Source organism: Sinohyriopsis cumingii, chromosome 6 (genome assembly GCF_028554795.1).
Source record: "Sinohyriopsis cumingii isolate HCF-2022 chromosome 6, ASM2855479v2, whole genome shotgun sequence".
NCBI classification, from domain to species: domain Eukaryota; kingdom Metazoa; phylum Mollusca; class Bivalvia; order Unionida; family Unionidae; genus Sinohyriopsis; species Sinohyriopsis cumingii.
Window position 1 is genome coordinate 44,901,135 of NC_142966.1, and position 13,245 is coordinate 44,914,379.

Consider the following 13,245-nt stretch of genomic DNA (forward strand, 5'->3'; position numbering starts at 1 on the left):
AAAGGTGGCGTGTACAATTTTATTACAGTCAGCAATGTATAAATTTAGCAAGTTTTGTTTCTTCAACAAACATACCTGATTTATCTAGCTTCAAACGAATCGGGTTGTTCCCCTAGTGTACCTTACTTATCCAAATTAACCTAATGGACTGTTCTACAGCAATGCTGAAAGGACCTGAAAAAGAAATTGCCCGTGCTATTGTAAGACAAAAAGAAATCCGACTATTCATTTGTACTCGCTTATAAGTCGAAATCAACTGCAAACTGCACAAACATGATCTGCTGTCGCATAATGAATCGAAGATCTGGGTATGTGCAGTTCGTTAGGACTAATCACTGGAACAAGACAAAACAGACCTTGATCTGCAAGTGCATTACACTATGGCATATCAGGATCTTTGTTGTTTGCAGTTTGACTCGACTTATAAGCGAGTATATCGTAATGGTGGTTGTTCATCTCTGACTGCTTTTGTCTTTTGATCACCTCCATGACAATTAACTGTATAAATTGACCTGTTGTGTGAGCTTTCCATGAACAGTAGACTGAAGCTGCTTACTCTTTCAACAAGCTACTGGTTATTAATAAACATCGCCGTTTCAAGAAAGGTCTTTTGTTTTGATGTGATTTTTTGGAAATTGTGTTATATAAACATGACTGTGTCGAGGGGATTGAGAGTACAAATTGTTTTTCATGTGATACAGGGTAATAGGTTTTCATTAACTTTGACAGACTACAAAACATAAAATATGCACAATACTGGATAAAGACAAAACATGCACACAAAAAACTCTTCAGTTTCAATGTTTTATTGGCTCCAAAGCATGTGAATAAAATTACATGGCATTATTCTACGCTCTGCTTGTATCAAACTTAAAGTATGAACTCACTGGAGTACGGTACAATAATTATGCGCCACTCTTTCTTTAAACAAACCAATTACCTTAGATGCTGACTGCACTTTTAGAAACGAGTACAATATCCAGACCAAAGGACTGGTCAAGGTTTATTCATACCCTAATCTGACCAGTCCACATGCGATCTGGATAAGTGTTGTAATTGAAATCAATTTACTCCGTACATCAACTTCTCACTGATATTAAATCTTATCTAAACTGACCAATATTTAACAGAAGTAAATAATTACATGAGAGAGAGAGAGAGAGAGAGAGAGAGAGAGAGAGAGAGAGAGAAATTTCACGCTAAGAAAAAGGCCTCCAATAAGTCTTAATTTTACTGGTCAGACAGATTTTAATATTCTCACAAGCACGTAATCAAATGCGGATTTCTGTACTTGTAATTGGTGTTGTAAGAACTAAGATATCATTGGTTAAAAAATTTACAATTAACATCTTGGGAAAATGTCATGCTGTTATTGTACATAAATGTAAAATTCAAGTTCTAGAGTTTTTTTTGTGTTTTATGAATAATCAGAAATGGCATTATTGGACTTTAAATTACCAATGTATATAACACAAGTCAGTCTGAGAGTTGGCTGTAACATGAAGTTATAAGCTGATCACCGACTGTACAATTTACAAGCAAGTGGCAAAACCAACTTCTGAGATAATGTACATAAATCTATCAACAATGTCATGTACACCAATCTGTGTGTATGATATCAATAACTTATACCATAGGTTAACACAATTTGGAAAACTGAAGCCTAAATGACACTAGCTACCATACACTACCGCATGCTTAGTGGGGTTCTGTATGGAAATTAATTCATAATTCAGCTCAGTTGCACCATTATTCAATAATAATTTGGACAGTTTGTTTTTGTGGGGTTTAATGCCACCTGAAAAATCAGTACAGCATTATCTTTCATTCATGGAATTAAGAAAACCCAACTAGCTTCATATTTGTAAACAAGAACCCCTCTTGAATATTGATGCTCTTGGGGGCAAAAAGAATTTACACTTATTCAAGAACAGACCATTTCTTCCTTTTCACTGTAGAGTGTTGAAACCATCTCTGAAATTCTTCAGAATGAACAAGATTTCCAAATGAGATGCAGTGATACACATATTGGTTGTCAGATTGACACCATTTTCATTTAGGACAAAGTAGACATCATTAGAAGTCTTTTGTGGAAATCTCAAGTTATAATGACCATCCATTCAGAGGGAGTAGTGACAAGATTTTTAAGACAGTCATTGGCACCATTTTCATCTAGGAAAACCCCATGCTGACATAGCCATCCACTTTAGGAGAGGATAACAAAATTTCGAAGATGGCTATGACAGCCAAGTTCTTGTTTATTTGTAGTTTATGAATAATCATGACGATGGCCATATTGGACTTCAGATAGGCACCATTTTTATTTAGTGCCAAGTTGCCAACTAGTCATCATAAAGTCTTTAGAAAAACCTCATGTTGATACGACCATTTATTCAGGAGGAATACCAATAACAAGATTTTCAAGATGGTTACTGAGTGATGGCCATATTGAATGTCAGATCAGCACCATGATGATTCAAGACCAAATGGAAATGGACATGATAAGAAGTCTTTCAGTGAAAACCTCATGTGAATATAAGTTTCTGTTCAGGAGAGTTGCGATAAGAAGATTTTCAAGTTGGCTGACTTGACGGCCATTCTGGATTTATGTTGAGCACCATTTTTATTAAAAGACAAACTAGACATCCTAAGAAGTCTTTCAGTAAATATCCCAAGCTGATATAACTATCTGTATAAAAAAGTTAGTGATAACAAGATTCTCAAGGTGACCATTCTGGATCCTAGATCAGAAACCATTTCTTTTTTTCATTTAGGACTAACTTGACCTCATAATAAATATTTTAGTGACAACTCCATGTCGAGATAATCATCCATTCAGGAATAGTGATAACAAGATTTTTTAAATGGCTGCTGTGGCAGCTATATTGGACATCAGATCGGCACCATTTTTATTTGGGGCCAACTAGACATAAGAGTTTTACATGCTGATCAGGAGTAGTGATAACAAGATTTTCAAGATGGCTTTTATGGTGGCCATACTGGATATCAGATTGGCACCATTTTCATTAGGACCAACCAGACATCATAAGAATTCATTCATTGAAAACCCAGTGTTTACCATATATGACCATCCATCTAGAGAAGTGGCAATATGATTTTCAAGATGGCTTTTATGGTGGCCATACTGGATATCAGATTGGCACCATTTTCATTAGGACCAAGCAGACACCATAAAAATTCATTCAGGTTTTCACCATATATGACCATCCATCTAGAGAAGTGGCAATATGATTTTCAAGATGGCCACTGTGGTAGGCATAATGGAAGTGTAAACATCACCACTTTCATCTAGAACCAAGCAGACCATGGGATGATTGTATGTATAAAGTTTTATGGCAACCCTCTAAGTAGTTTAGGAGTAGTAGCAATAACAAACTTGTGAAAACACACACTGGACGATTGGATAACAGACAACAGACCATCCCATAAGCTCTTCTGGCCTATGACCAGTAGAGCTAAAAACATGTATGCCAACACTGCAGTCCAAAACGAAATGTAATCAAAGATTACACACCAGTAAATTGCATGTACCAAGCCTTAGTAGTTTCCAAGTCATTGTAGACATTAATTATGATGAGACAATACATTCCGACTTGAGTGATACTGACCAATGAAATGCTGTCCCTTTGATAGGGCATAGAAGACATCAAGCCAAGAAATGACATTAAAAAAAGAGAGATAATATCATGAGTTGATCAAAACCAGAAATTAACTTTTTCTATTTTTTTTTCTTTCTTTCTCCCTTCAAATCTTTCCATAAAATCTGCTTTAGAAGCCATGACAATAATTGTCCACTCCCAGAAACCAGATTTTACAGGATGGAAGTCACAGGCTTTGAGTAACCTTTAAAGTGACAGCCAGTTCGACAATTATTAGAAATACAGTTCATGAATCAATAATTACCTTGATTAGCCACTACAGCTGAGACCTCACATAACATACATGCTTTTGTAATAAATACTCATTCACAAGTACAATAATAGACAGTTCACCTATTGACAGTAACATGATGATGTTACTATGCATAACGATTATTACAACTTTCAACTGCACTGGTCTGTGTTGGCTAGTATGTGTATAACATGGACAAATCTAAGCTGTCTTAGTGAAACACATATACTTAACCTATGTTACAAATCATAAAATGTAGGTCACAGTGACCTTTGGCTGTAAGGGTGTCACACTAACAGAGATGCATCCAATTATCAAGTTTCATGATTGTACAAGAAGCAACATGCAAGAAACAAACTTCAATTTGCAAATTTTTGACAAAATCACTGAAGCATGAATTATGGGTTACAGATACATCTTTATGCAACAGAAATATATTACATATCAAGTTGTAACACCTACCGGTAAGTTTCATTATTCTAGGCATGACAGTAGGAATACAGTGTGACAAACACTCATATGGTCACGAGCTTAATGTAAAAACTGAAACAAAGCCATCAGTAAAAATGTAGGTTGCAGTTAACCTATTTTCTTGTTTGTAGCACTTAGTGCCATGCATATGACTATAAAAATTCGTGATTTTGGTAGGAACAAAGCCTGAAAAAAAAATGTAGGTGAAGCATGAAATATAGATCACAGTGACCTATTTTTGTAGTGAAGGTGTAGTACTCATCAAGATGAATCCCCACAACATAATTCCAGGTATACCAGTATGTGTATAGGAGGAAAAACACTATATGGTCATTAGTTTTTGGCAAAAATGGAGCAATAACGAAAACATATGTGCAAGATTAGTCCTTTTAATACCATCGCCAGTGGGGAGGTGGCATGAAGTCCACATTAAATTGTCATGCAGGATAGAGGAAGAAAGAATTGTAGAATGGTTTAGATGCACTGAGACTATAAATATGTATACATCTTTATATACAGATGCTAATTTCAATACCAGGGTCAGTACAAGGCTCTCCTGTACTTTGTAAAAGTTAAAAATTCCATGTAAAAATAAATATCAAAAATTGTTTTTAAAAACGTCTGAAATTGCTTTAACAGCAAAAACATCTAATCAGGACATCTACATATGTACACAAAGAAACCAAAGAAATTTAATTTGACAACTTCATGGTTTTTGCTTAATCATGCACTTACAAAATAAAAAAAAATAAAGTCTAAGATATTGTAAAAAGTAGGAAAACTATCAAGGCTGTTGCAATGACCCGAGCATCTCATCAAGTCATCTACTTATGACCACGATAAAGAGTGTAAAATTTCAAGGCTCTAAGTTTTTGCACAATCATACTAAAATGGATTTGGGATATGCAGAGAAATAAGCATGTATGCATAGCAGCAAAACAATATGCCATTAAGACATTAAGACATGACACATTGTGTTAATGAGCTATTTTACAATGCTATATTACACAAGAGATCAAGTTGTGATATTTTGAAAGGATTTTTATCATATTGCACATAATCTTTTTCTCCTTGATTCTGAGTCATGGTAGCTCTGTGGAGCTTTGCGCTTGTAATCCAAGTGTTTTGGGTTTGATACCCATGTAGAACAGCCCTGGTCAGTGGCCTAAGTATATATATGGGAAAGGCACTTGACTCCCATTTCCTTGACACAATATAGTCAAATACCACTATAAAAGTGTTGTTAAAACCAAGAACAACAACAAAACAAATAAAATCACCTTCATTCTTCTAAATTCACTCCATTTTTCAAGAAGCCAGACAGAATGTACAAAATTTAGTAAATTGAGAAAGACTTATTTTAATAGCATCCTGTAAAGAAAATGCTCAGAATGATAAATCCAAACAGAAAATGCAAAAATAACAATAATGAAACTAAATTTTTATTGAAATCAATCGTGGTTTGGTACTAATGTCAGATCAACAAATGTCCGTCTGTAAGCATCTGGCTGATTTGGAAAAGGAATGTGATAAGGTTTGAACATAATATGAACACATACTTCAAATTTCTGATTGTTTATCAATGCAACATACAAGATATTTTAGAACACCATAATTGCAAACATATAATCACAAATACTACCTAATGTAGCACAAAATCCTGTACAATATTAAATATTGATGTACAGTGACTAGCATAACAAAGACTCCTTATGTTGAAAAGGGTAAACAAGATTTGCAACTGAAGTATCAACATCATTAAAGATGCTACATGAAAGACGATATGCTACAAGAATGGCAACATGCGGAGAAAGAGGGCAATGTGTAGAGAAAGGCAATATGCTACAGGAATGGAAATATTCAAGAAATCAAAATGATTGTCAGTTCGACACTTAAGAAGGGTTACCATATATATTTGTGAGCAAACTGGATCAAAAACCAAACTGCATATACCCAGAATTGTTTAGGCATTAAGCACTGGCAAATCTGGATGTGTCCTCTTTGTAAGGAATCAAAAGAATAAACAACAAAGGCTTTTTATCTGCCAGTGCATTAAGCTTTGTCAGACAACAAGCTATTTTGTTTGTTTCTGGACCCGATACATGTGCAAATTATATTTTGTTCATACATTTTTTATGAATACAAATGTAAATGAACCAGGCTCTCACAGTCTAGATGCCGACAAAATGAAGACAGAGAAACAATATTACGAAAATTCCATGTAAAATGTATGTAGTTTTGGTTGATATATTTAAGAAAAGCCATATATATGCATGAAAAGCCATTTGGATAAAAATGTCAACACAGTGGTTTCAGAACCTGTCATGATGAAAATGTACTTAAACAACTATATCACAATAACATATATTCTCCTGAAACACTTAAGAATAGTAAGCATTGAATAATCCACTTAAAATAGTGAGATTTACCTGCAGACACCATAGACATCATAGGAACTAAACATTTTTTCTGGTATAAGAACTGAAAAATGAATTTGAATCTTGTTATGTGATAAATATTTATAAAGAATTATCTCCCCTGAAAAGGTATACATGCAGGTGAAGCTCACTTGCAGAACATGGTTTGCTGCAAAATATACAAGCAAAATGAGCAAACTTTCCTTGTACAGTGCACAGATTGACAAACTGCATATTGCATGTACAAAATCAGTGAAATTAGACCATGCACTATACAGGTTCTATTCAATGATTTTATGTAAATAAAGTTGATTACTTCACAGTGAAATAAGATATGACAGTGGCCTTGTTGCATCTGTGTAAGCAGAAAAGCCCTTCAAAAAGAACAAATGAACTAAGTTCCAATTGATGTCTAACTCTTTCATTTCATTACTTCTTAAAATAAATTCACTTCACCAAGATCATGGTTGGTAATAACTGGATAATTTTCCCTTCATTAAATGAAATATTCCCATTAGTTCTATATCAGATGCATAGACTCCTTCACAATTAATCACCTGTGTGATGTTAAATTTACAAATTAAATTTTTAGTGGTAATATTTAATAATTTAAATGGCAATAAAACGATCATGGGAAGAAAAAAAGTATTAGGTATTAACTGTAAACCAATATTAAACAAGAGTACCATAAAAATATATCTTATATCTCAGCCATGTGCTAAATGATAGTTTTATACTTTTAAAAATGTAAATCAATTCGAATCTGAAATCAGTTGATGTCTTTCTTATCCTGAATGCAAGCCATTTACAAATTTGTTTAAAGTAAAATAATTATTTCTGCAGAAACCATTTTCCTTCTTTCAGTACAAGCAAACTTGACTACTGCTCTATTGACCACCAAAATCAACAATTGCTTTTATTGTTCCAAATGAAAGCCATCCACAAATTGTGGTTATGGTTTGTGTCACAGTACTGTGGTTATTGTGGAAAATATATTCCTTCTTACAGTCCCTCCGACGCTGGCCTTCAATCTGTATATCTCAAAATCAACAGGTGTTTTCCTCATCTCAAACCATCAAGAAAGTTTAGCCATGGTACTGTGGCACAAAACTCAAGTACTTTTTGCAAGAAATTCTTCCTTCTTTCGGTCCATATGAACTTAACCTTTGACCTTTTACCCAATCAATAGGTATCTTCCACATCTCAAATGCAAGCCATCAAAACAATTGCTCAAACTTGGTGATAAAGAACTAACCTTGACCTTTTGAACACAAATCAGTAGGTAGTTTTTTAAATATCAAATGCAAGCCAGTTATAAAAGTTTGTTGAAGGTATCTAATACACAAGTTGAGTTATTGTGTGGAAATAGCTATCCTTCTTTCAGTCCCTATGACCTTGAGTTTTGACCTTTTGAGTCTGAAATCAACAGGTCTGTTTCTTGTCCCAAATGGTTCTTTACAAAAATGTTATGCTATGTGGTGGAGAGCTCAATTTAATGAGTAGAAACAACATAGATAACAGATGGACAGACAACATTGTAACTCTGCCTTATGGTGCATGTATAAAAAAGACAAAATTTGTCAAGATTTACAAATGAAATGCTTTGTATTAGGCCTGATCATGCTATAAAAACTGGCTAGTAAAACTACATACATGAAATTAACGGTATATGGAAAACAAGGTAACATTATAAATATTATATATGATGTAATTAGGCCTTTTTATTCATTTAAATGATTAGACGAAAATAAGGTTTCAACATTCATTAGATAATATGGTCTTAAAGAAAGATGTATTATCTTCAAATATTCACCTGCAATCAAAGAACTTAAAATGGTTCTCCTACACATGTACAATATTTATGGTGAATGGTCTGACCACTACAGCTCTTTGCAATTCTGTTGTGCTGATTATCTCCCCTTGTCCATTCCTTCTCAGAATAGTGTAGATCTTTTGTGCTTCATTCTTTATAAAAATGTTTCATATTTTATGTGTAATTTGGTTAACAATGTGTTTCCTGCATAAATTTTTAAAAAATACACATGAGTACTAGCTACGTTTGGCATGAGTCAAGATGAGAGGTCTACAATAGCAACATACTAACTAGAAGAATAGTCCAGTCAGACCAACTAGAATACCAGTACAGTCATATCAACAAAGATAATAGCAGTCATACCAGCAAAAATACTAGCACAGTCCTGAGAACATGTAAACAAATTCTACAGGTATGAGCGGTACAGAAAAATACTGTTTACATATTTTGCAGACTTGGACAAGCATGCTTAGTCATCAACTGCAAACAATCTTGTGAATACCCATTAACAGAATAATACACTTCAAAGGGCCTTTTGTTGTCCAGTGGCCCTGAAAAATTGCTGACACTGTTAGGCAACTTAAAGATATTGTCACTTGCTAACGATTCATAAGCAATTATAAAGAAAACCCTTAACTAAAAAAAAAAAAAAAAATCTTCAAATACATGTATGTACATTCTGATGAAGTACAAACTTTTTGTTTTCTTTCTTTTTTCCACCTCTTGTTGCTACAGTGGTGTATATCCAATCCGAAATAGTCCTTGCACCAAGAGATTTAAGTTCCATAGGTTGTCAAAAGCACCTGCACAGTTTATTCATATACCATCAGGGAGCATGACATGGCATCTTGCTACAGCAATCATGGCATGTTCAAATTTTATTGAAAATTTCATGAATTAAATCTGTACAAAACAGAGCCAAATAACTCTGCAGGTCAGGAATAAGATTCTGCTTGAACTGTCCTTTTTGCTGTAATGGCAGATTTGTTCCACAGGAAAAATCAGCTTTTGGGGATACCTTCAGGTCACTTAACAGCACTGGAATCTGAAAAAAGAAATTAAGAAACTCAGTTTTCACGTCTTTATTAAAGGAATGTAAATACTAAACAAATTAAAACAACAACCACCACCACGACAGCAAAAAGGTTCACACTTTCAGCCTTCCAGAACTTTAAGTTCAAGTTTTACTACCTCAAGACATTTGAACAAAACAAATCAATACAAAGACCTATGAAGAAAAGAAGACCGTCAAAATAAACAAAGAAAGGTAACAGATCTTATATATATGAGAGAGAGGGAAATAGAGAAAGAAATTATTATCATACAAAATTGAGAATTTTAACCCATCCCCTAGTGAGATCTGAAAGCAAGTCATTGGGTTACAGTACAAATTGCTTGTCTGTATGCAGCAACCCTCATACCCTCTTGGCTAAACACACCTGCCCAAATCGGATGGAACAAAACCATGTATAAAGGTATTCGTGGGACTCTGAAACTCTATTAACTCTTGCTATATTTGTGCAATTTAATACAGAACATTTAAATGAGATATAACAAGTTGTAACAAAAAATGAAAACATATACTAAATTATTAAATGTACCGAGAAATATGTCATTTTTGGTTCTGGATATGCGGCTGCTTTATTGCTTATATTTTCAGTCCATGAATAAAAAATATTCTTAAACTATTTATTTATAAAAGTCATTTTTCTTTCTTTCAAAAACCTATACATTAGAATTTCACATAATAAGTGCATTTTATTTCCACTCTACTGTGTATAAAAATTAAATACTAATTGACACCTAGCATAATTACTACAGTAAAGTCAGATGGTGAAGTTTTATTTCATCAGTTGCCCAAACAGATCTTGGACTAGAATAATGCAAGTGATTTGATGAAGCAACAATCTTTTTTACTTAATTCAGGCCTGGACTTAACATATTTTCTTCCTAGGACGTGCTGACACACCACATTACAATTAGTCAAAAGGCAACAGGTGTAAGGAACTCATGTTTTCCCCAGTACTGACCATGGGGACAAGCTTTCAAATATAGAGTCATTTCAGTCCAGAAATAACACTTCAGATCTCCTTTTGTCTTATGCTTTGTGGCTAAAAAGTATATAAACAGCTGTAAAAACAGAATGACCAAATAAGCTTAGTCGGCAACACCTCTATTGATTGTCCAACAAAGAAGAATCTGTAAACTGGACCTAGTCACTGGTGAATCAAGCTTATTTGTGACACTTTTATTTTCTAACAATCTGTAAACAAGACCTTTTCTCCTTTGAAATTTACTTTGGTATGATGTTTATTTTACAGCTCAGGATAGAACATAATCATGGATAATTCATGTGACCCTGAAATTTTAACTTCTCTTGCTGACATTTTTACCTGAAAAAACCTTAAGTGGGGGCATATATTTCAGAAAATGAATATAAAATATTTATGAGACATAACAAGTTGGAACAAAAAGAGAACACTGATATACCCAATTATTAAATATATACAGGAAAATGTGTCATTTTTGGTACTGTACAGTGCTTTAGTGTTTGTGTTATATTTCCATGATTAAATAATTTCCTTTAACTGATTATTTGTAAAAAAAATATTTTTTTCTTTCAAAAACCCATACATTAGATTTTCACAGACAACTGCATATTATTGCACTATGCTGTTTATAAAAATTAAAAATAATAATTGACAAACAGTTGGTGAAGATTTATTCAGTCAGTTGCCCCAAAAAAATCCTGGATTATAATAATAACAGTAGTTTGTAGTAGCTAAAAAAAATGTTTTTCTTAATTCAGATTTAGGCTTAACATATTTTATTCCAAACGTATGATGTGCTGACACACTGCATCACAATTAGTTAAAAAGCAGGAGATATGAGGAAGTGATGTTTTCTCCAGTACTGACCATCGTGAATTCCTTCAATTATAGAGGGACATTTTCTTAATTTGTCATAGATCTTTTATCTCATGCTTTGTGGCTTCATAGTGTATAAACAGCTGAGGAAAAAAATTTACCTAACAAATTTAGTTGGCAACACCTTCATTAATTGTCCAAGAAATAAATTTAATGTAAATTGGAACTAAACCAGACTATGTCCCCTATGAATCAAGTTTAGTGGCAACAGCTTTTTTGACCGCCTAACAAAGGACAATCTGAATACTTGACCCAGTGACCTTGGAATTTTTACTTTGTTAAGATGTGTATTTTACAGTTCAATGGATCAAAAAATAAAAGATAGTTTGTTATAATGATACTTAAAATTTCACCTAGGACCAATGTTTGGCGTATACAACTTCAGGATGTCTGTTTTACATAAGACACAGGAGTTTTCAATATATCAACCATTTCTTTCTTGGTCTGACAATCCATAGAGCTGTTGCCCAACAAACCTATTCACAGTTTTATCCTAACTGCCAAAAAACATGAGACAAAAGAGATGTGAGTGCCTATCTCTTGGACTTCTAAAAAAATATAATTTAAAGATTTTATGAACATGAGACATTACAAGAGTCCTTCACACCAGTAGTTCATGTTTTGTTGTATCAGCAGATGATACCTTTATAACATAATATGTGAAGTCTACACCTGAATTAAGAATAAAGATACTAGAAAGAATCTGCAACTTACATTATCATCCTCCAAGTCATACATAGAGACCTGATTCAATAAAACTTAAAAATATAACTTTACCGGAAATGACAGTGAATCATGACAGTGTGACAGCTTGTTCTCAATTAATAAGACATTTTTTAAAACAGTTGAGTGCAATACATGTTATTTCTCCTTCAAATTAAAACATTACCATGGGAGTTTTGTGCTTTGAACTCTCTGTGGCACAATACACACCAGACCATGCTTGCATTGCCTAATCAATGGAGGACATACTACAGTTCTGAGGCTGAAAGCTGCATGTACTTCTTTTCTGCCTCTGCTATTCTCCTTAGTTCAAAGTCTGGAGCTCCAGGATAGATGTGACTGTACGATGTCCAGCAATCCTAACTGAAATCTTCCCAAGGGTCAATGCCAAAGTGTTTCAAGGACAACTAGAGGAAATACCTGAAACATTTCTTCTGAGGCCTTGTCTGATTTGTGTTTGTTTTACATCCATCAAAAATTTTAAAATGTATCAGCAAGCAAGGTAAAAAATCACACACAAGAAATTTAACAGAAGAATAAACTGGTTGCATATAAAACTTGTCTCATTCAGGTCCGTTAGAATATTCCGAAGGTGAGTGACATATTTCAACATTGTTCAACAGGTCCTTGGCGGCTCTGGCCAATAAACTCATTCTTTAGAAACTTACAAAAATGGATACATCAAAATTTGGTGCAAATTTTGGATATGACCTTTTAATTTGTTCCTTTGCAAGTGTGGTACTTGCCTGGGTTGTTGTATTTTTGTGTAAAGTATTACTCTTTACTGTGATTATCAAAGAAATTAATTTCTCTGATTAAATTTGAAAGGGTCACATACCTTGTGCTCATAATAGTGAGGTTGGGAGGTCTGTAAAATATTGCAGCACTTACTGCATTATATATTTCTTTGTCAATCGTATATTCCTGGCCTGGAGCTGCAAAACCCATTTTGTGACTGAAAAGTGAATCAATTAGGTAATTT

The 13,245-nt window shown here is 33.8% G+C and overlaps 1 protein-coding gene across 4 annotated transcripts in view; it reads right to left on the reverse strand.

The window, feature by feature from the left end:
- Nucleotides 1-790: 790 nt before the first annotated feature.
- Nucleotides 791-13,245, reverse strand: part of LOC149796831 (uncharacterized) — a 102,612-nt gene continuing 90,157 nt past the window's right edge. For all 4 annotated transcript variants that reach the window (XM_089961476.1, XM_089961475.1, XM_089961478.1 and 1 more), the window contains one exon: nucleotides 791-9,658. In XM_089961476.1, coding sequence (XP_089817602.1) covers nucleotides 9,643-9,658 — 16 coding nt within the window. In that variant the 3' untranslated portion in view covers nucleotides 791-9,642. The remainder of the gene's footprint in view (nucleotides 9,659-13,245) is intronic.